The sequence below is a fragment of the Heterocephalus glaber genome, unplaced genomic scaffold, assembly GCF_053883595.1.
Source record: "Heterocephalus glaber isolate CG9 unplaced genomic scaffold, H.glaber_assembly_v1.0 deba00000896, whole genome shotgun sequence".
Taxonomy (NCBI): domain Eukaryota; kingdom Metazoa; phylum Chordata; class Mammalia; order Rodentia; family Bathyergidae; genus Heterocephalus; species Heterocephalus glaber.
This window is the reverse complement of record NW_028258170.1, coordinates 88,967-111,199: the sequence shown is the minus strand read 5'-3', so window position 1 is coordinate 111,199 and position 22,233 is coordinate 88,967. Positions and strand designations below refer to the sequence as shown.

The following is a 22,233-nucleotide window of genomic DNA, read 5'->3' as shown; positions in this document are numbered from 1 at the left end:
GCTTTTTGTCTGGCATTCCAGGGCTTCACTGGCTGCGTCTCCAAACATTTCCAATCTCCTACAAGCCAACACCAAAGGTTTCTGAACCACATTGTCAGATATAGTCACAGCAGTTGCATGACTTCTGAGTACCAATTTTCTGTCTTAGCTTTCTGCTACTGTGACAAATTACCTGAGATAAACAACTTACAGGGGAAATATTTATTTTGGCTTATGGTTTCAAAGTTTTCAGATCATGACTGTCTGGCTTTATTGCTTCTTGACCTGTGGTGAGGCAGTTTACCATGGTGGAAGAGAGGGGTGGAGCAAAGCTTGTCAGAGTATGGTGGATGGAAGCCGACAAAGCAAGATCTAATGAAGACAGGGTAGGAACAATATAAAGTCATCAGGGTTTTGCCTCCATGATGCACAGTCTTCAGGTAAGCTCCATCTACTACGTTTCCATCACTTACTGATAATGGCATAATGTAATTAATCTGCTGATGAGGTTACAACCTTCATAGTTCAATCACCTTCCAGAGCCCATCAGCTGGTAGCCAAGACCCCAGAGCATGGCCATGTAGGACTTTTTTTTAAAATTTAAACCATAAATGCATCAAATAAATTCTGACTTTCTAAAATTTCTTCTTCTTTTTCAAAGATGTGGAACTTCCTTTCAGGATGTCTCTATTTAGCTCACCATCTATTGCACCTGTTTGTAATTATCTTTCACCTAATTCAAGGACACAATCTATATGCCATGAATAAGTCTTGTTTAGTCAGCATTTTATCACAATATAAACAGTATGCATGCAGAAACAAGTGAAGTTTATGGATGGAGAAAACCCCAGTGACTAAAAGGGATCACTAGGTAGGTGTCTGGTGTGCTGAAATAGTCTGTTCTTTGACACTGGATTCACAGAGTGGTCACCTTCTATGTTTAACTGAGTGGTGCTTTTGCATCTGTGCAATTTTCTGTATATGTACTTTACTTCATAATATTCTTTATTACTTTACTGTCATTCAGCTATCACATACATGTAACTGTCTTTTTCCATTCAAGATGTTGCACCTGACAGCATTTCCTTGCTCCTATGTTTATGTATAAGATCTGGACATTAATATTGCATTCTTTATATTTAACATTTTTCACTTTTTAGAACTAATTTCTATATATCTCCTGGATATTAAAGTGTATCTTGAGGGGCCAGAGATTTAGCTCAGTAGTTCCACTGCCTGCCTCACAACTGCAAGGACCTGAGTTCAATCCCCAGTACAAAAAATAAGTGTATCTTGAAAAGTGGGAAAATGGAGGTGAACTGATGTTTCCAAACATTCAGCTTGTGCTTAGCAAAATAGATTTCCTCTAAACGTCCATGACCAAATCCATAGAAGCTGTCAGTGTGCTTTGTTACATGATACAGGGAGATACTCAGTTTGCAGATAAAATCAAGTTTCCTAATAAAATGGTCTTAAATCAGAAATGTTATTCTGCATCATTCAGTTTGGCCCATTGCATTCACAAGCCTTCTTAAAAGAGGAGAGGGAGACCAAAGAGGAAGTAAAAGCCACAGAGACCCTTAAAGATCTTACACTGCTGACTTTAAAGGTGGAAGGAAGGCCACACTTAGGGAGGTAGCTGGAAGAATGAAGGAATGAGGTTTTCCCCAGAAAGCTTTAGAAGGATGCAATGGTTCCAATGCTATAATTTTGTCCTAATGAGACCAAATTTAGATTGCTGACCTCTAGAACTCTAAGGTAGTAAATTTGTATTGATTTAAGCCTCTAAGTTTGTGGGATTTGTTGTGGCATCAGTAGGAACTATTACAAAAACTTAATCATGTGAGAACTTCCAGAAGCCTCAGCATATTTCTCCTCCTGTCCAGGCTCTGTATGATGGACTCATTTCCTCTGATAATCATAGGTAGTGGGAGTGTGAGCAAACTCTTTGATATTTTGAATGTTATATGAAGAAAAAAAAAGATAATATAAAGTTAAGAAGGGAAAAATAAAAAAATGTAAGGGTGAACAGAAAGGAAACAAGAAGAACAGGACATGAAAAAGAGAGGAACTATGTGGTCAAGAGTGTACAGTAATGCCTCTGTTCATGAATGCTTTTGTTCATGAACAATTCTATTAGCAAACAGAAGCTTTGGCAAAATTTTACTTCCGATTGTGAACTTCACATCCAGTGACGCATCAGGTGATGAACATGAACTCAGCCATCTTCCCCAGAATCATGGAACAAATTAATTTGTGAACTGAGGTACCACTGTATTAGTTTGCAGTCAAGAAGCAAAGGAATTAAAGCCAAGATCACTATTCAAAATACAATACAGAAATGAACTTTATTGTTGTCCGCAAGCCCACTAGCAGACCTACGTTCGGGAGCCCGGACCGGGAGGGTAAGGTGAAGAGTCACCAGCCGACTCCGGGGAGGTTTCTGGAACTCTTCCGCTTTATTGAGGAACTACACAAGCTTATATAGTGAAATAAAAGGGCAATTACATAGGCGAAGTTATAACAGCTTTAGCCTTGGCATAATTTAATTGGATGGAAAGAGGTATAATTATACACAATGGAGAACATAGTTAAATTTATTTTAAACCGTATGAGGTGATCGTCTGGGCGAGGCGAAGGAGTCACGACCCAAAGAGTGAAGAGGTATGGTCGACTTGATCTAGTTTCTACACACTGGAGTGAGCTTGCTCAACTCTGTTTTTTGTCTCTGAGCATGCTCAAGAGACCGGAGTGCGGCGTACTTGACCCAGCCAGACCCGAACTTCTCCTTCACTTTATCCCATCTTTTTGCTGCAGAAACTGACATAGCTTCAATTAGTCTGAAGAGCACAGGGTCCCAATTGCGTAATTGAATTCATCCTATTCCAGAACATTAAAAAGAGTAGAAGAATTAAATTCAATCAATAACATGCAAATAGATATTTTAATATCTAATATTAGATACATATATGCTATTTAGCATGCATATTAGAGTACATCGATTCAAGGGACAAATTATGAAATCACAAAATAATTACTTCTGTTTGCTAAATTGCTTCAGTTTAGGATTATGTTCTCAGAATTTATTGTCTTTAATGTATGGTTGTATTTATCAATACATTTTTAATTGAACAAGCACTGAAAATTAAAGCATATTGTTAGGTTTGCAACTTGGAGTAACTATGGAGGAAGACTTTGGGGAACAGCTTTCCCTAAGGTTATTATCTGGTTGCTTCATTGTCTTTAAATAGACCCTATAAGAAGTAAAAAAAAAAAAAAAAAAAAAAAAGGAGCATTTATTACCCAAGGTACTGTGAAATGGCAGAATTCAGATGGTGAGAGAACTAAGGAACAAACCAGCCTTTGAGTTTAGCGTTGAGGGGTTGTCTGGTAGTAATTATTCACCAAGCAACTCCACAGGTATCAATCTTAATTTGTTTTGGACAGCTAACCCCCCATTATCTAAGGAAGAGATAGATAAATAAAGCAAATTCAAGCCCTGAAAAATACTGGTGAGAATCGTTTTTCTTCTAAAACTAATACAGAATGCTTGTGGGAAAAAAAATTCTGTTACATTGGTAGCTTCTGTGCACTTGTAATACAATTGTTATATATTATTTTCTGAGGAAAAGCAGGATGGACTTATGATGGTAAGAGAAAGTGTTTCTATATGTGAATATGGGATAAGGTGGCATAAACCTGAATAAGGCAATGCTACATATTTCAAAGAATAGTAAATCACCACACTTTTGAAATTCTCAGGAAGGGGAGGAAGGGATCTTTGAGATGTGTCTTGGTTTAAGGATCAATAAGAGTGTACTGGGGCCTTACGTTTCAGACAGGAGGGGAATCATTCCAAGGCTTGTGTGTAAATGGTCTGTTCTAGAAGAGGACCAAGCAATATACATAACGGTTGCATAAATGCTCTATGATTTGAGCTTCCTTACATTGAAGGGCTCTCTCAGCAGAGAAATATATTTTTTGTCAGTAGCAAAAGCAAGGAAGAAAAAGCATGTAAAATCAGGTGTATGTGCTTGATTCTGAATCTGAATTTTATTATAGCTATTGCTGTGACTATCACTGGTATTATCATTATTCTATCATGCACAAGAACAGGAAGACCTGAAATGACAGACCCGATGGAACACAGCCTGACAGTTTCCCCAGAGCTGGAAGTACTGGGCACGGTGTTGCTGCAGAGAGCTAACTGAAAGCACAGAGCTCAGTGGCAGCAAACTTTAAACTTAGTAGATCTTTAGGGAATGTGTTCTCAGGTGGACGGCTGTAGCCAGAGAGACCATTTTTATTTATGCTTCATTTGAGAACCTAGAAATCCTTTTAATCGCAACTATTCCAGGTATACTTTTCCCCTACAACAGTAACCCCCATCAGTAGAGGGCACATCAGTAACTCCCACCGGAGTGGCTAAAACTCCATCATTGAAGATTCATGCACTTAAAGGAAATATTTTAACTTTCATAAATTCATTCTAATTATCATTCAGTGACAATCTCTTCTTGAAATATTGAATTCATCCAAAGTAAGGGACCTAACACCGCTGGAAACTAGAAATACTAGGATACATGAAGAAATGTTAGCCTCAAAGGACAGATTGTTTTTCTTTTTATTTATTTTTTTTGTTTCAGTTAACAAATAAATACTTAACTAACAAATCAAATTCATTCTTGAAAAATCCTAAAATAATCTGAATTTGTAGATGAAGAAATTGCCTAATTTCACTTCTTTTCACTTCAATCAAATAGTACTAGCTTTGTCTGCATTATTTTTAAAAGTTGCTTCATCATTTTTTTGTGCCTCCATATCAGGGTTTTGTTTATTCTATACTTACACAGGTGATTAATTTTCATGACAGAGATAACTGCTAATAGGACAAGGTGATAGTGAAATCGAAGCTCCATCCTTCCACAAATGACAAGAACCGCATGAGTTAAATGATTTACATAAGCTGTAGCATCATAGTGTTAGAATTGGGTTTGTGTAAATTTGGTCTCTACCACACTCGGCTGCATCTTGATTGTGATCCAACCAGACGAAGAGCCACACATTCATTTCCACGAGATCCAAGTTTCCTAAGTACGAGAACCTACAAAGATGGCCCGGGGTCAGTTGCTTGAGGCCCCATGAGTGAATGTGGTCACCAGCCATGGCAGCATTCAGAAGGGAAAATGTAACATGTATTTCCACTTCTGCATCAAAAATAAAAGACACATTCCTGGGTGTACAAACATTGCCATATGCCCTACACAGAAGTTATTTCAAAATTAAGCAGAGTGGCTTATACAAAACCCAAACTAAGTAAATTTAGAAACAGACCAGTAAACCTTAAAAAGTAATAAAGGAGAGATGCTTTCTAGCACATGAGAGTCCAGGGATTACCTTTATCTCTCTGAAGTTTGTTTCCTTATCTGAAGTGAAACAAGAGATATAATATTGAAATAACAAGATAGAAATACATGTATGGTAAGTTTTTAAGTATGCATATCAATCAATGATAAGCACCCATTTTTCCAATTCCAACTACTGCAAATATTTATTTGTTCCTGTTGGAAATAAATGATAACAGCCTTTTCTATGTGTCATGCAGGTAATTTCTTTGTCTCTTGGGACCATAGTCTCGTGGACTCATTCCAAGCAAAAATTAAACAATGTAACTGAATTCATTTTCTGGAGTCTTTCTCAGAACACAGAGGTGGAAGAAGTTTGCTTCATGGTATTTTCGTTCTTCTACATGGTCATTCTCCTGGGAAACTTCCTTATCATGCTGACAGTTTGCCATAGAAACCTGTTTAAGATGCCTATGTACTTCTTCCTCAACTTTTTGTCTTTTGCGGATATTTGCTACTCTTCAGTCACAGCACCCAAGATGATCACTGACTTATTAGCAGAGAACAAGACTATCTCCTATGAGGGGTGCATGTTGCAACTCTTTAGGGTACATTTCTTCGGTGACACCAAGATCTTCATCCTCGCTGTCATGGCCTATGATCACTATGTAGCTATTTGTAAACCCCTACACTACCTAAGCATCATGGACCAGGAGACATGCGATAAACTGTTGCTGGGAACATGGCTGGATAGTTTCATACACTCCATTATCCAAGTGGCTCTTGTGTTTCAATTCCACTTCTGGGGCCCCAGAGAGATTGATCACTACTTTTGTGATGCTCACCCTGTGTTGAAACTCACCTGCACAGACACCTACCTTGTCAGTGTCTTGGTGACTGCCAACAGCAGAACTATCCCCCTGGGGAGTTTCATCATCTTGCTCATCTCCTACACTGTCATCCTGGTGTCTCCCTGGAAGCAGTCTGTCAAAGGCATACTCAAAGCCCTCTCCACCTGTGGTACCCACATTGCTGTGGCCATCATCTTCTTCAGTCCCTGTACTTTTATGTACATGCGGCCCGACACAACCTTCTCTGAGGACAAGATGGTGGCTGTGTTCTACACCATTATCATGCCCATGTTAAATCCTCTGATTTATACCTTGAGAAATGCAGAAGTAAAGAACGCAAGGAAGAAACTGTGGAGCAGGAAGGTTTTCTGGGAGGCCAATAGCAAATAGTTGAAAATAATTAAACCTGGATGATGTTAAATTTTTTTCAGCCTTGTTAATTCTTCTGTATGGTGAAGAAGTAGGAACAACCTCACGGGATTTGGAAGAAAATACTCAAGAAAGTGATATATTCTACAGAAATGGGGAAATTATTATGTCATAATTATTGTAATATTTTATGATCAGATGATTTCCTGAAGTGCATTATCAGAATCTCAAGCATGATTATTCTCAGCATCATTATTTTCTCCTCCTCCTTTTACCCTCTCCCATGTTCTTTAAAAATGAGAGTGTTCTGTGAGGTATTGAAGGCCATTTCTAAGGTTTAGAACCATGACTGGTAGATACTGGACTTTCAGTGTTTATAAATGATATAAATATTATAATACGTGAAAAATACATCCAAACCAAATTAGTCTGATAAAAATTCTCCAAACACAAGAACACTAATTTAGTAAGATTGGAATGTGAGCCAACGTAAGTAAATAGTGTGAAAGAGATCGCATGAGCTTAAAATACAAAAGATTAGTTTTCACCCTTGATCCTGGGGAAAAGGTGATATTTGTTCTCTTTACGCAAACACAAAGAAGATGGGATGGATTCATCTGTAAAATTCTCCTTACATTTGTAAGGTGCCATTTGTATTCTTTTCACTGTGGACAAATATTTCTTTTTGTGTGAACTGATATTTTTACTAGTGATATATTTCTCCTTCCTTAGGAACCTCACCACAAGATTCCTTTTCTTTTCATAGACAACGGTAGGTATCACTGACTGTATCTGCCATTGTTTCATTTCCTTTTCCAGAAATCTAATTATCTATGCTATAGATTGTACTTGACTTTGTGTTTATGGTTGGGGGTAGAGTATAAACATTAACCACTGAAAGAACTATAGGGCTTAAATGATCTATGATGTTGAGGTAAAAAAGTTAAAGGTAAAAAAAAACAAATTAAAAGCCACAGAACATCTAGATTAGAAGTTATCACCATGTTATAAATCTTGCCCTGGAACCACACAAATCCATGTTGATTTCCCCAGTTTAGATTTGCATTTGCTTGACCTCTTTTGTTTAATTTTCAAACAAGGACTGGGTCAATTTTTTACGAATTTGGCAGATCATTAGATTCATCTTGATTTTTTCACAGATAACAAGATGTGTTCTAAGACATTCTTATCAGTTTAGGCTAATGTTGAGAGATACACAAAAGTTCTATTCTTAACAAGCTCCTTTGGTAACTGGTATACAATTAGTTGCATATCTTGGAAATTGGGTTTGGAAACTCGGATTATTTTGCAGTACTGGGAATTTTTAAAAATTTCTTCATTAGTATATGTTTCCAATACATAATAATTATGCTCATCCTAGGGAACTGGTGCACAGACATGTCATGAGCTTATCATTTTTTGCCTCCTTTTCTCTTGAACTCTCCTCTCCTCCCTCCCTGGAATTCCTTATTATCTCCATAGATTCTGCCTCCCTGTTTCCTACCATCTCTCTTTTTTGTTATTTAAATTATTTATATTTTGTGTTCCATGAATTAGAGAAGCCTGCAATATTTTACCTTATTGTCTGATTCATTTCACTTAGCAATATGGGATTGAACTCAGTACCTTCACAGTGTCATCCCTCGGGCTTTTATTTTTCATTTTGAGGTTAAGCCTCACTAAGTTGCTAAATTTCCCAGGTTAGGCTCAAATTTGCAATCCCCCTGCTTCTGCCACCCACAATGCTAGGACTATAGGCATGCACCATCATGCCTGGCTCTGTGATTTTTGACATTCCTAGAACACAAGCGAGCTAGAAATCAATAAAATTTAGAAAGACCTTGGAAAGATATTGATAAGAATTGGGACAACTCCTCCCAGTTTTATTGTAAGTAATTCTGATCAAAAACAGCATTTCCTCCCACAAATGCTTGATCACAACCTGATTTACAGCCTCATAGAGTTTTAGACTTACTGAGATAAGGTGCTTCATGATACACTGGCTCTTCATTGGTGAAAAACAGGACAATTGTTCTCATTTTCAAGTTGAAAAGAAAGTTGCTTATTTAATAGTGGAAATAATGAAGGTATTTCTTCTAATCAGTGGTTATACTTCTATCTTCTAAAGCATTATAAAATATCATCATTGCATTTCTGTGCAGTTCCAAACAAACACGTAAACACAACTTTCATGTTCTACCATATATCATTCCTGTTTTCATTTACATATTTTAGGTAAGTAAAATATTTATCGCACATTGGGGTTCTAGAATTTAACTACATTCAAGTTATCTGAAAGGGGATGCTTCCTTCAGTCATTGTTCTGCTGTGTCTTGTTCTTATACAGTGACAGATTATTAATATAATCCAATGAGCAAAGGGTAAGTAATATATCTATATGTACATGAGAAGAATAAATATTAAGTTGAATTCTGAGCCTACCTTGAAATCTTGACATAAGCCCAGCCAAGCCAAGCCTAGATGAGATGAGGTAAAGATGATCCAAAGAAACATGAATTAAAATTAAATGCGTGTTATATAAGCCATGAATCTTTTGAATGACCTAGTACTATGATTTTTATCACTACTAATACGATTAGTCTGCAGTGGTAAGGATTGAACCCAGGGTCTTGGGCATGGTAGGCAATCTCTCCATCACTGCACTGTACCCTAGCCTGTTACACAGCATTATTATTATTATTCTTTTTACACAGCATTATTAACCCTGCCCATCCTAGAAGGACACAGTCCAATTCTACAAGTGGGGATGCTGAGGTACGTTCTTTAATTAATACATCTTCCAGAACTTAAGTGCAAAGTGCTTTGAGAGGAGCAGTGTAAAAGCTCAAACTACAGAGAATAGATGTGACATGAAGAGAAGCATATAACCTGGGTTCCATACATGATGAATAAGCATTAAATGCCCAAATACAAAGCAGCCAGCCTTGCTGTTCCCTCCATAGGCCAAACATAGGAACAAATGAGCCTCAGGGTAATCAAGCCTGGGTAGAATCCTTCACTTCTCTCTTGTTGATTGTTAGGGGAAGGCTTAAAAAAATTCATGAGCCAAGTTCAAACACACAAAGAGAGGTCTGTCTTATATTGAGAGAAAGATGATAACTGATCTCTCACCACAAGCAAAATTAATTTGGGAGTGAAGGTTGCATCCTATATACATATTGACAACAGGCTTTATTAACAATAAACACCAAGATCAGACACCTGATCGCGTGGCCACACACATCTCTGCTCACCTTCAGTTTTCTGAGTAATCTCCCCAGGAGGCAATCATCGCCAGATCAGCACGAGAGCAGGAACCCGACTGCACCTGTTATGATCTACTTATCCCCTGTTTGTCATACATCATCACTTTTCTTCCTTTCTACATTTCCTACTTTTTAAAAGTAGGACACATGTCTAAGTCTTTTTAGATGAAAAAGAGACTGGTGCCAAAATATGTATCGCACTATGGCAAATGTATCCCTTACGTTTACACTCCTGGCTGGTTTCCCTGGGAGAAAATGAGAGTTTAACTGTACACAATTCAGTTTTTTGGTGGGCACTGTCCTGAAAAGGGTGGAAAACAAGAAAATAGCAGTCCTGTGTCCTCAAAATTATAATTTAATAGTTGGTGAACATTCAACCACCCTGTCTGGCCCAGGTCATCAGGTAAATGCCTGTTAATGGATGACATTAGATGATCTGAGGTCCCTTCAATGCACCAGTTCACCAGTTCCTGTTGAAGTGAAGGAAAAGCCTGCTTATGGTAAAGATTATATTGGCCTATATTCCAGTGTCAGTGTGTACCACCTACTCATGTTTTCTTTTTGAGTTTTATTGTGGCATAACTGTTAAATATTTTCTATATTCAATGTGTACAAAATAGTGAATTGATGTACACATACATTGTGAAATGATTACCATGACCACATTAATTAACAGCCATGATCATACTTCCTAGTGTGCATATGTGTAAGTAGACATGTGGCTATCTTTCTTCTTAACCCAACAGAACTTATTCTTCCCCATGATGAAGATATATCTGTGTGGAGTGGTTATAGATTTGCAAAATTTGAAAATTGAAATTAAAAATCAGTCTTATTTACATATTACACATGCAATAAAAATGAACAATTTCAAACCAAGGTTGTCCATGTCTTCATTTATACACTTTTATAGCTTTAAAGCCTTACCTAAATTGGATAGATTTTCATGCTGTAAATTTTTTTAATTCATTAAGTTTATTGGTAGATTTTAGTTATACAATATGATGGCATTCATCATTGGGAATTTGTACCTGTACATGATATATCTGGTCAAAGGGGAAGGGGAAGTGGGAAGGGCATAGGAAAGGAAAGAAGGGAAAAGAAAAATATGAGCAAAGGATAAATCAGAAACAAAGTCTTTGTAAATAGGGAAGGGTAGAGGGGTTGAAGGAAGGGAAGGAAAATGGGGACAAAATAAGATTCATGCTGTAAATTTACAAAACAGCAAATTTTGTGTACTTATAAAGAATTTTAAGGGCTAAGGATTTAGCTCAGTGGTTCCGGCGCCTGCCTCTCAAGCACAAGGTCCCGAGTTCAATCCCCGTTACCAAAAAAAAAAGAAGAAGAAGAAGAATTTTAAAATTTGGTTATAAATACAATCACAGGGAAATTTTTCTTTTTTTTTTTTTGGTACCGGGGATCGAACTTGGGTCCTTGCACTTGCTCAGCAGACAGCGAAACCACTGAGCTAAATCCCCACCCCCTACAGGGAAATATTTTTAAGTTTGAAGAAAATGTGCATCACCTGTTTCAAAATTCTAATTACTGTAATGCACCACCAATAAGTTACTAAAAATGAATTACAGTAACTTCCGTTAGTGAAATGTGAATCTTATAACTACAATGAATTGCAATTTCTCAGAAACCTATGTTCTCAATTGAAAGAGTTAAGATGCATAACATGTACACATTTTGGCACAGCTTCGCTTTTATGTTTTTTTTTTTGTTTCACTTAAAATGATTAAGGTAAAAGATACATTGCCATTAATTCCCCTCGCTCTTTTGCTAGTGTAATGAAGATATCAAAATGGAAATTGTTAGATGTTCTTTCAACTTAGGACAGGTATCTCAGTCCAGAGATACATTTTCTAAAGCAGGCACAACCCTGGGTGTTATAATGAGCCCTGATAACAGCATTATGATGTCCGTGGTGGGATGGATCTGGAAAGGCAGTAGAAGTTCCAGAAGGTCAGAGCTGGGAGAGCCCGAGCTCATATGAGCCCCTTCTCTGCATACAATAATAATGAAGGAAACAGAAAGACAGTGGCGGGGTCCTCTCTCTTTAGGGCATATGGCTTTTGGTGCCAGCACCCCCCCTGCTGTGTCTGCTGAGGTCGATTCCTTGGATAGAACAAGGTTAAGCAAAGGGGTCCGATGGCAGAGGCTTTGATCTTGCCCACTCCCTTTCCTCCTAACGTTCTTCATGGCTGTGTTTCTCAGCCTGTAGATGAGGGGCTTGGCCAAGAGCACGATCATGGTGTAAAGCAGAGCAGGCCCCTGGTCGCCATGGATGGGGTCAGTCGTGGGAGCACAGGAGATGAGGTGGGACGAGATGGTCACGAGCACATTGGCCATGTGTGAAAGGCGGGTGGAGAGGGGGATGTGGGGTCCTCCAGTGACCAGGTCCTGAAGGTGGACGGGATGAGGATGTGATGTAAGAAATCACCAAGGCAATAAAGATCAAACTGGACATCCACACTTACGGGGTGATGATTGCGATAACCAAGAGCTGTGTGTCCGTGCAGGCATTGTCAGCAAGGGGAACGGCTCACAGAAGTAGTGCTCTGTCCAACTGGGGCCACAGAAGGCAAGTGGGATAATGAGGAATGCATGCAGGAGCAGAGGGAGAAAGGCTCCAGTAATAGAGGCCACCATGGGGACACAGCACGCCTGTCTCTCATGGTGATCATAAAGTGAGGGGGTCTGCAAATGACTGCGTAGTGCTCATACCCGAGACCACCTGGATGAAGATACTAATGACAGCAAAGAGGAGGGTGTAAGACCTCTGGCCCATGCAGCCATTGTAGAGTATTGTATTCTTCCGGGTCAGAAAGTCCATGTTCTGTTTGTGGACCCTCATGGAAGTAAAGCAAATATTCAAAAAGGAAGAAAGAGTTAATGTTCTGTCCTTAATAAAATGAGAGATTTGTTTCTATCAGTGACAATGTATGAAGAGAATGAAAATTTAGACCTTAGACTTAGAGAAAACATGTGCAATGAAAAGCTCCAGTAAAGGACTGCTATCCCAAAGTATAAAAAATCCGTGAAACTCAATAATAAGAAAACAATCTAATAAGTGAGCAAAGTACTTGACAGATGCATCATCAAAGAAGATATTCAGGTGGCACGTAAGCCTGTCAAAAGATGCTCCTCAACATATGTCATCAAGTAGATGAAAATTAAAACAAGATACTACTATGCACCTAAATAAAATGGCCAAATCCACAACACTGGCCATGCTCAGTGCTGGTGGGGTTGTGGAGAAAAAAAACTGTAATAATCAACACTGGGAAGCAAAACTTGCATAGCTACATTAAATGGTAGTCTGGCAGTTTCTTTGAAACTATACATACCCATCATATGATTCTACAAATCAGATGCCTTGGTATTTATAAAAAATTAAAATGACTTGAAAATTTATGTCTTCTATGCACAGATGTTTACATCAGCTTTCTCACAGTTGACAAATCAGAAGAGGCCAAGATATTTAGTAGGTTAATAAAAAATGTTTGGTACATCTTGATTGCATATAAAATAAGTGGAATACTATTTAGCCCTAAAAAGAAATTAGCTATGAAAATAATGACAAAAAATTAGTGTATATTATAAGTGAAAGACACCAGTCTGAAAAACTTTAGCTGTGTAGTTCCAAGTATTTGTTATTCTGAAATGGTAAAATGATGGAGATAGTAAAAAAGGCCAGTGGCTTCCTGGAATTAAGGGGATGGGAAGGTTAAATAGGCAGAGCAAAGAGGAAGTTAGAGCAATCAAGTTAGTCTCCATGTTACTTTGTATATCTATTCACACCACCACACAATAATCAGAATCCAGAACATACACTAGGAGTGAACTTTGCTGAAAACTATGTACATTGGGTGATAAGGATGTGTCAACTTGTTTTCACCAATGATAGCTATTCTATGTTGGGGCATGTCAGTCATGAGAAAAGTAATGTATGAGTCAGGGCAGCTGTACGCATGGGCATGTAAACAGCCTTCACATTATTGTTTCAGCTTGTAAACTAACCAAATCTGTGTCCACACCACTCACGGAAGTCCTCATCCTTGGATGGAGGAAAGACGATGGGAATCAGAAGCTGGACCACGGCACACACACACTCACACACACACTCACACACTCACACACACACACTCAAAATGAACATAAGTAAAATGACGAATGTACAAATTACATTGGTTACGCTATTTATTTCATAATGTATACACCTATGAAATCATCACATTACATACCTTAAATTATATCTCAGAAAAAGTACATCTCAGAAAAAAAAGAGGGAACAGCTGGCAAAACTAATTGAAAACTGGGGGGTATATGCTTCATTCGTGCTTGAATTCTCAATTTTTGTGACTTGGAGGAGACTTCTGAGGTCATGTAGCATCAGCCACACTGCAGCACACAGCTAAGGGACTGGAGCTTGAAGAATGGGAGAAGATTGCTGGGTATTCACATGTTAGAACTGATATTTTGTGCTGCTCTGTCACCTACAGTACAGTTCCGCTGAAGTGAATTGTACACTCAATGCATCTGTCTGTTTGTGCAACAAGAACACGAGTGTTAAGGTAGTGAGAACATTTGCAGAAAGTAGCCAAGGGGTGACAAAGATTTCAGCAGTGTTTTTCCCTTTCGAAAAGACATTGATATGTCCCCTGCTTGAAAATTAGGAAACTTAGAGAGCTAGAAGAAATTAAGATGAATTAAATTGAAATGAAATAAATGAAATAAACAGATGATAGCAAACCAGTTTCTAGTTTTGATGCTGCTCTGTAGATTCTATCCTGTGAGAAAATCTCACCCAGAAAGGGAAAGGTGAAGAGAGAGCTGCATGGGCAGGCATCTAATCCTGCTGTTTCTTTTTAATAAGCCTGTTGATATGAATGCAAGACACATCCTCCAGTACCTAATTTTATTTATTGTGAAAAGTTGCTATTTGGTCTCTTACCAAAGGAGACCTTACAGGGGTCTCTTTGAACATGGCTTACGCAAGTCATTTATGAATCATTTGAAAATTTATCAAAAAGAGGCATGAAAGAGGCACACCAGTCATGGGTGATCCTATGCATCTCTTTTATGTGTCTTCTATGGAAGAAACAGCAGGAAGAATGCTGGCCACTGTGTACCTAGATGTGTGGGGTTTGCACATTGTAAATATAACCCACGCCAGATGCTGTCTCTCATGTTCTCAGTCTGTACCTTGACCTTTTCCATCCCTGCTTTCAAAGTACCTGACACTAAATTTATTGGTGATTTTATTAGTTCATGAACATACTTCAGTGTCCCCAGTTCTACTTTGACCATACAATCAATAAGACCAACAATGGCATGCAAAAATCCACTCTGAAGCCCATGGTTGATATAAAATCACTTAATTATTTTTCACATGTGTTTGGCTAAAGTGGGAGTTCAGCTAGTGTAGACTGGATGTGGCTGGGATTAATTTCATATTTCACCGTGGGCCCCAGTACCTCCTGGTAGCTTCTCCTCCCAGTTACAAAAGAAATGTTACATTGTTCTGTCATTCAGAGGACACAACTGATCATTATACAAGAACATGGAAAAAAAGAAAGCATCATCACTCAGAAATCACAAGTTACTTTAATTCTGGAAACTCTTAGGTGGAATAAATGTTAGTTTCCTGGATATGTGACAGTGAGAGAAGGAAAAGCACATGGAGGAGCACATTGCTTAGAAATGTGTTCATAATGTTTATGTTGATCCAGGGGAAAGAAGTATAACTGGTTAGCAGTTACAGGCAGAAATAGTTTTATTTTTTCCCGTTACATAAACTAAATTTAACTTTAAATGAAAAGGGTTGCCATCTTTTTCATCAGTGAATTTTCCAACCAAGGTGCTCTGTCCCATCATTGTCACAGCCTGGCTACTACACTACAGGGACAGCAGTCAACGTTGTGATCATGAATTTATGGAATGAGGTGTTGTTGTTCATCAGTTGACTATTGCTAAAACTGGGGAAAGTTCGAGTTCTCGTGATTCATAGTCATGTTATTCCAAAAAATTATACTGAGACTCTCTGAGCTTCTACAGTGGGAGTTGACTCACAAGAACTTTTGTGAAAAGGTGAAAATTTACATTCAGCCTTGTTTCATATGTTCACATTCTTTGTCTGACAAGTATGGGTCTGGGGATTTAGCTCAGTGGTTCTGGTGCCTCCCTTGCAAGCCCAAGGTCCCAAGTTTGATCTCTGGTACCAAACAAACAAACAAATACGAATTAGGCAGCTGCAAGGTTCCCAAGGACACTGGACTTCCATTATATGCCCAAGAGTCAATTCTTTAATGCAAAAGAATAAAGGAAAGTGTATTGTGGAGAAATGATCAAGTGGACAATATTTACCTCTCACAGTTTCCTAACTTCAGCTCAATTTCAGCAGCACAGATGGTGCTCTTTGAATTCTATTGATTCATAGAGCCCTTGTGTCCTAAGAACATTAAAGGTCATCTGTTTTCAGCTTTGCAAATCTAAGTGCTCACATGTTCCACTGACCACATAAAAATCATGAGGGGTTGTTGCTAAAATACAGATTTTTGCATAACCAATAACCTGGACTTAATGGGTCAGAATGTCTCAGAATATTTTCCATTGCATCTCAAAAAAAATTCACAAGTGACCTTTATGGCCAGCCTATTTTGCAAGGCATTGCCCTTGCTCCCTTTTGTAAATTGAGCTAACAGAGGTACACAGAGACTTAGTGCAAACATTCTGAACTGGGATAATAACTGTGCCTTAATATGATTCCAGAGAGAGACTGATAACTTTATCATTGGATATGCTGCATCTTTTTGATTTCTCTGTTTTAATTCTGAGTATGTGTCAACATCAGATTCACTCTTAAGCCTCGCAGTCCTTTCTTCAAGTAATGCATAAAGCTCACCCCAAGCTAGGAACACAAACCTAGGTAGAGGATACACCTGGCTCTGAGATTTCTGGATATTCAGTGAAAGAATGGCAAAGAAATAACCATTGATCTGTTTATTTTCTATAAGAAAATAAATAGCAGTCTGTGGTTCATAGTAAAAGGGGAATCGATCACCAACGCTGATAAAAGTTAAGACAAGAAAAAGATGTTTTTCCAGTATGAATGTTTGAGGAATGCAGGGATGGACAAGGGGTTAGGTAAGTCTAGCCAGTGATAAAGTTTTCACTGTGTTAAGTAAAGCTGTTTGTTTCAAACATTGTAGGAATTATGGTTTTCCAAGCTTGAATTCTTCTGTTAATTTAATCATCATAACCTGTACTTCACATGTGGCTTTGTTTTCATTTAGTTTATTTAATTTTCCTGGTAGTCACTTTCTATGAATAGGGATTTCCAACTACCACCAAGTAAAGTTTAGAGACTCTAAGAAACCGAATATTAATGAGATGTTACAATGAATAGGAAGGGAGTGTTAGAGGTGTGTCTACCAATCTCTTTTGTGTGTGAGAGAAAAGAAAATGAATCCAACAATGGAACAGGATGTTTTCTCCATCAGAAGGTGAGGAAAAATATGTGTCACTGATGCCTGTGCTTTATATTTCTGAATCTCCATGCATACCTCTGCTCTTATTCCAAAATTAGCAGGCTTAGTTTTCACTGAGTCTTAGAGGATACAGAATGAAAGTGTAAGCACATTTGTGTTGTTTTTAATACATTCTGTCATTCACACTACTATACATATCTACCATATACATGCCGACCACGGTTCAAACCCCCAGAAACAACTTTAAATATTTCATAAGAAATTTTTTCATCATTTAAATAAATGAGAAAAGACAAAAATTAAAAAAATATATAGTGATGCACAGTATGACTAGACTGAGATTCTGAGCTTATTAAGCTTCCTTTGGCCTTAATATTTTAGAAAATTGTATGATTTTTGAAATAGTCAAATAAATATAACAATGTCAAGTCATACTTTACTTCTGTGGAATGTTATCCTCTCATGTGTTCCTCCGTTACGTGACAATCTAGTGATGTTATTATTTTGTCCATTACACAGACGACTTAACCAAAGCTGAGAAAATATGAGATCACCAAGTTTAAATTATTTATTTCATTGATTTTTTCCCCTTTTATATATTCATAAGAAATTTATTAAACAATTCATCTTTCTTAAGTGCCACAAAAAAAGTTTACCAGAGCTGTGACACTGTATTTTGACAGATCACATTGAAAATTTGGAAACAATTTTCAGAATGTACCAAAATTCATTTGGAAAGTTTAAATGTCAGCTCTGACTTTGACACGAACATTTAAAATGAAATTGATAGAAATTTGCTTGTTGTCCTGAGTAACATTTTTTTTCAATTAATGTCATTTTAGATTCAGCAAAAATAGTTGCAAAATAGATCAAAATTTCTATTCTCTGCAAATATCTACTACTGTAAGAGAGAACTAGTGATCTACATGGCACATTTTAAAGTTGAGGGGAAAAAGGAGGATGCTAGTAGAATATATTAATATGTGCTATTTTTGACTCCTGCTTAATCTGTGTATTAAGATTAATGGTTAATAAAAAACATTTTGTGCTCTAAAGCACGTGAGGCCAAAAAAATAAAAATAAAAAATAAATTATTTCCAACTATTTACCCTGAGCCTCCCTGTAAATGTTCCTGCTCCACAGTTTCCTCATTGCATTCTTCACTTCTGCATTTCTCAGTGTTTAAATCATAGGGTTTAGCATGGGCACGATGATGGTGTAGAACACGGCCACCATCTTATCTTCAGTGAAGGTGATATCAGGGCGCATGTACGTGAAAGTACAGGGACCGAAGAAGATGATGACCGCAGTGATGTGGGCACTGCAGGTGGAGAGGGCTTTGTGCCTGCCTTCTGCCGACTGCTTCTGCCGAGACACCAGGATGACAGTGTAAGAGATGAGCAGGATGACAAAACTGCCCAGCGTGATGGTCCCACTGTTGGCAGTCAACACGCCTCCGATTAGATGTGTGTCCTTCCAGGTGAGTTTCAGCACAGGGTGAACATCACAAAAGTAGTGATCAATCTCATTGGGGCCGCAGAAGAGGAGCTGGACAACCAGAGACACTGGGATAACAGTGTGTATGAACCCACGCAACCATGTCCCCAGTAACAGTTTATTGCATCTCTCCTGGTCCATATGGTCGTGTAGTGTAGCAGTTTGCAGATAGCCACATAGCAATCATAGGCCATGATGATTAGGAAGAAGATCTCAGTGCACCCGAAGAAATGTACCCCAAAGAGTTGCAATTGCACCCCTCATAGGAGATAGTTTTGTTCTGTGCTAATAAATTAGGAATCAATTTGTGTGCTGTGGACGAAGAGAAACAAATGTCCACAAAGACAAAGAGTTGAGGAAGAAGTACATAGGAGACTTTAGAAGATCGCTCATACACATTGTCAGCATGATGAGGAGGTTTACCAGGATGATGACTGCGTAGAAGAACAAAAACACCACAAAGCAAACTTCTTCAACTGCTGGGTTCTGAGTAAGACCCCAGAAAATAAACTCAGTTACCTTGTTTTTTCTCTCCGTGGATTAAGTTCAACCAACTGATAAGACATTTAAATTACCTGAAAGACAGGCACAAGAAAGAATATGAGCGCTTAGGTCTAACAGAATAAGTGAATAATTGCAGCAATTAAAAATGTAAAAATGAGGACTTAAAGTATTTAATGTTAATCTGTTCTGATCACCTTGCCTCAAAATGCTAGTCTGCACTTCAGATGTAGAAGCAAAGTTGAGAGAAACGAAGCAAATCCCCTCAGTTGCAAATCTAACCAAGTGTTTCACATGCCTAACTTTTAAAGTTTTATTTATCTGTTTATGGGTAAATATTTTCTTAGCACTCTTTCTATTTAAGGCATTCATTATGTTCTGCTAATACGTACAAAAAAAGGGAGGGTTAAAGGATGGGTGGAGTTAGGAGGGAGGGAAGGGAAAGGGGATGGAAAAATAACATAAAGACACTCAAATTTCAGAACAATACTTTGTTTAGGGTTATGGTATCACCTATGTAACTTATTTGATTCATGGAAATAAAAATATATCTGCATATGTCTATTCTGAACACCACCATGTCTGGGCAACACCTCCACTCCTGGAGTCTTCGAGTAGCAGAAATTGGGTGGGTTCTGCAGCTTCTCCTTCAGATCTGCCTATGTGTGCATGAGTTTATGACTTTCTATTTAATCTCAAGATGCTCTAGTCCAAGAGGCAGTGTGGTGGGATAGAAATGGGTCCAAAAGTGCACAAAATATCCCTCTAAAAGAATGCAGTCCTAACATGAGCAAATCATCTAGCTCTCTGGTGCTTCTTTTATCCCAGTGATGAAATGACAAGCTTTCAATTTCACTGTCACCTATTATGATAACTAGGATTTCTATCAAGATGCATAACCATTCTGTAGCCTAGGATAGCATAAAAATGGAGGCAGAAACAAGATAATGTAAAGAAATACAATAAATTATGTAGAGAAGTTAGCCCTGTTTTATTTGGAAGTTGGGACATAAAGTCTCAGGTAATTTCTTCATCTGCAAACTCAGAGTGCTTGATGATTTCCTAGGATTTTCTATGCATTGGTATTTTACACATTTGTCTAGTAAAATAATAGAAACAAACAGATAATCGATAATAAGAACAAACCCAAATAAAAAATAAAAAGCATGAAAAGGAAAGACTCTGCCCTTTAATGTTGATATTCCTTCATGAATCCTTCACATGTTCATGTCTCGTGGCAGCATTTATCAGTTCTAGTTTGGATGAGTTCAGTTTTGCAGAAAGAGATTTTCATTTAAAGATAATTCTTACAGGTTTGGGAAAAGAATGATTTTCAATTTAAATAGATAAATCTTCAGTGTTGGAATTTCAGATGCACTAGTGGAGTCACCTTTATTATTCATGTGGAGAAGAACATAAGGAGAAGTTTTGATTAAAGGGGATTTCAAGGTTCTCAAATCAAGCTATCCCTCAGTAGGTTTCTTCTTTGAGACTCCATCTCTACTACTTCTATAATTATTGAAGTAATAATGGTAGGAAAATGAGTAGGAAGCACCAACATCCTGCTAGCTGTTTACAATAATAATGGAGCAGGCACATCCAACTTTTGGAAAACTGGATTTTGTCCTATCTGTATATTATCATAGTTATTACACGTCTGCCTTCTCTTGTAGCATAAAATAGTGGTAATAGCAATGAGAATGATAGTAGCATTACTAAATTCAGATTCAGAACCGAGTACATTCTCTGATTCTTTAATGTTTCTTCTCATTTTGCTTTCTTGCTGAATTTATAAATCAGTACTATTCTCTGCTATAGACTCTCAGATTAAAAGAATTCAAATCATAGCAGTTTTTGACAACTTTGAATTACATTACTTGACTTCCTTTAGAAGAAACTGTGCAACTACACACAAGCCTGGGTATGTGTTCCAATCACCTGGAGAAACTTATCATCTTAAATCAAGATCCATCCCAAAGGAATCTCTCCTCACCTTTCTGACCATTTCAAACATGCTAACATCTCAATTTATTAAATATCGAGCTTTTTTTATTCACAGTTGTGCTACCCTAGGTGTAGTCATGTACAGATGTACTACATTATCTTATCAATTTAATTTGTTTCCTCTATAATTAGAATAGTGCCTTGCAATTATAAGGCAGATGTTTAAAATTTAACAGGCATGCTTAATACCCCAGAACACCAAACATTCTACAGTAGATAAAGAAAAAAGGAACTCATGTCTTCCAGGGCTTGAGTTTTGCTTTACTTTCCTAGTATAATCTGGGTCCAACTGTCTGAAGTAAAGAGTGATGTTCAAGGACTTGCTTTGGGGATAATTAGTACAGAAAATCTCTGACTGCCTAAACTCAGGCTGGCTGGCTGAAACTATTGTTCCTTGCTTCTTGTTCTCTCACTTAATGAAATCTTCTATTTCACAGTACCTTTAGCAATAAATGGTCTTTTTCTCTAATAATAAAATCTATTTAAAATAGTGATGCAATATGATAATGACCTTAGGGAAAATTCATTCTCAAAGTTTCCACCACAATCAGAACCAAATCACATATTGCATCAGTCAGTGTTTACTAGAGAAACAGATATAATACAAGATATACCAGTACAGAAGTATTTACCAGACTGGCTTACAATGGCCACTCACAGAGTCAGATGTGGAAGAGTGCAGAGGGTCTGTCCACACACTGGAGACCAAAGGATTTAGTTGAAGGTCTGGAGCTCACTGCAGGGTCCCAAGTGGGTCCATGTCAGGAGGCTGAAGGATCTGTGCTGGAAGCCAGGAGATGACGTCCAAGGGGAAGGGAAAGACTGGAGCTCCTCCAAAGAAACAGAAGCAGATCCATCCTTCTCCATTTCCCCTTTATTCCATCCAGCAGTCAAGCTGCCCTGGGGTGGGTCTTCCGCACCTAGG

The 22,233-nt window shown here is 37.9% G+C and overlaps 2 protein-coding genes across 3 annotated transcripts in view; one reads left to right on the top strand and one right to left on the bottom strand.

Annotated features, from left to right (window-relative positions):
- Positions 1-2,320: 2,320 nt before the first annotated feature.
- Positions 2,321-6,580, top strand: LOC101720814 (olfactory receptor 4S2-like). Its single transcript, XM_004874063.4, has 3 exons — positions 2,321-2,384; positions 4,042-4,154; positions 5,585-6,580. Exons 1-3 carry the CDS (start codon positions 2,321-2,323, stop codon positions 6,563-6,565), a joined length of 1,158 nt encoding a protein of 385 aa, XP_004874120.4. The 3' UTR covers positions 6,566-6,580.
- An 8,422-nt stretch (positions 6,581-15,002) lies between these two features.
- LOC101720456 (olfactory receptor 4S2-like) overlaps positions 15,003-22,233 on the bottom strand; it is a 41,580-nt gene continuing 34,349 nt past the window's right edge. The window contains exons 2-3 of one of the 2 annotated variants that reach the window (XM_087207880.1): positions 21,967-22,228; positions 15,003-19,378 (exon numbers count right to left, since the gene is read on the bottom strand). In XM_087207880.1, the coding sequence (XP_087064006.1) occupies positions 18,489-18,944 (456 nt within the window). In that variant the 5' untranslated portion in view covers positions 18,945-19,378; positions 21,967-22,228 and the 3' untranslated portion in view covers positions 15,003-18,488. The remainder of the gene's footprint in view (positions 19,379-21,966; positions 22,229-22,233) is intronic. The other variant, XM_087207881.1, reaches the window with a different exon arrangement.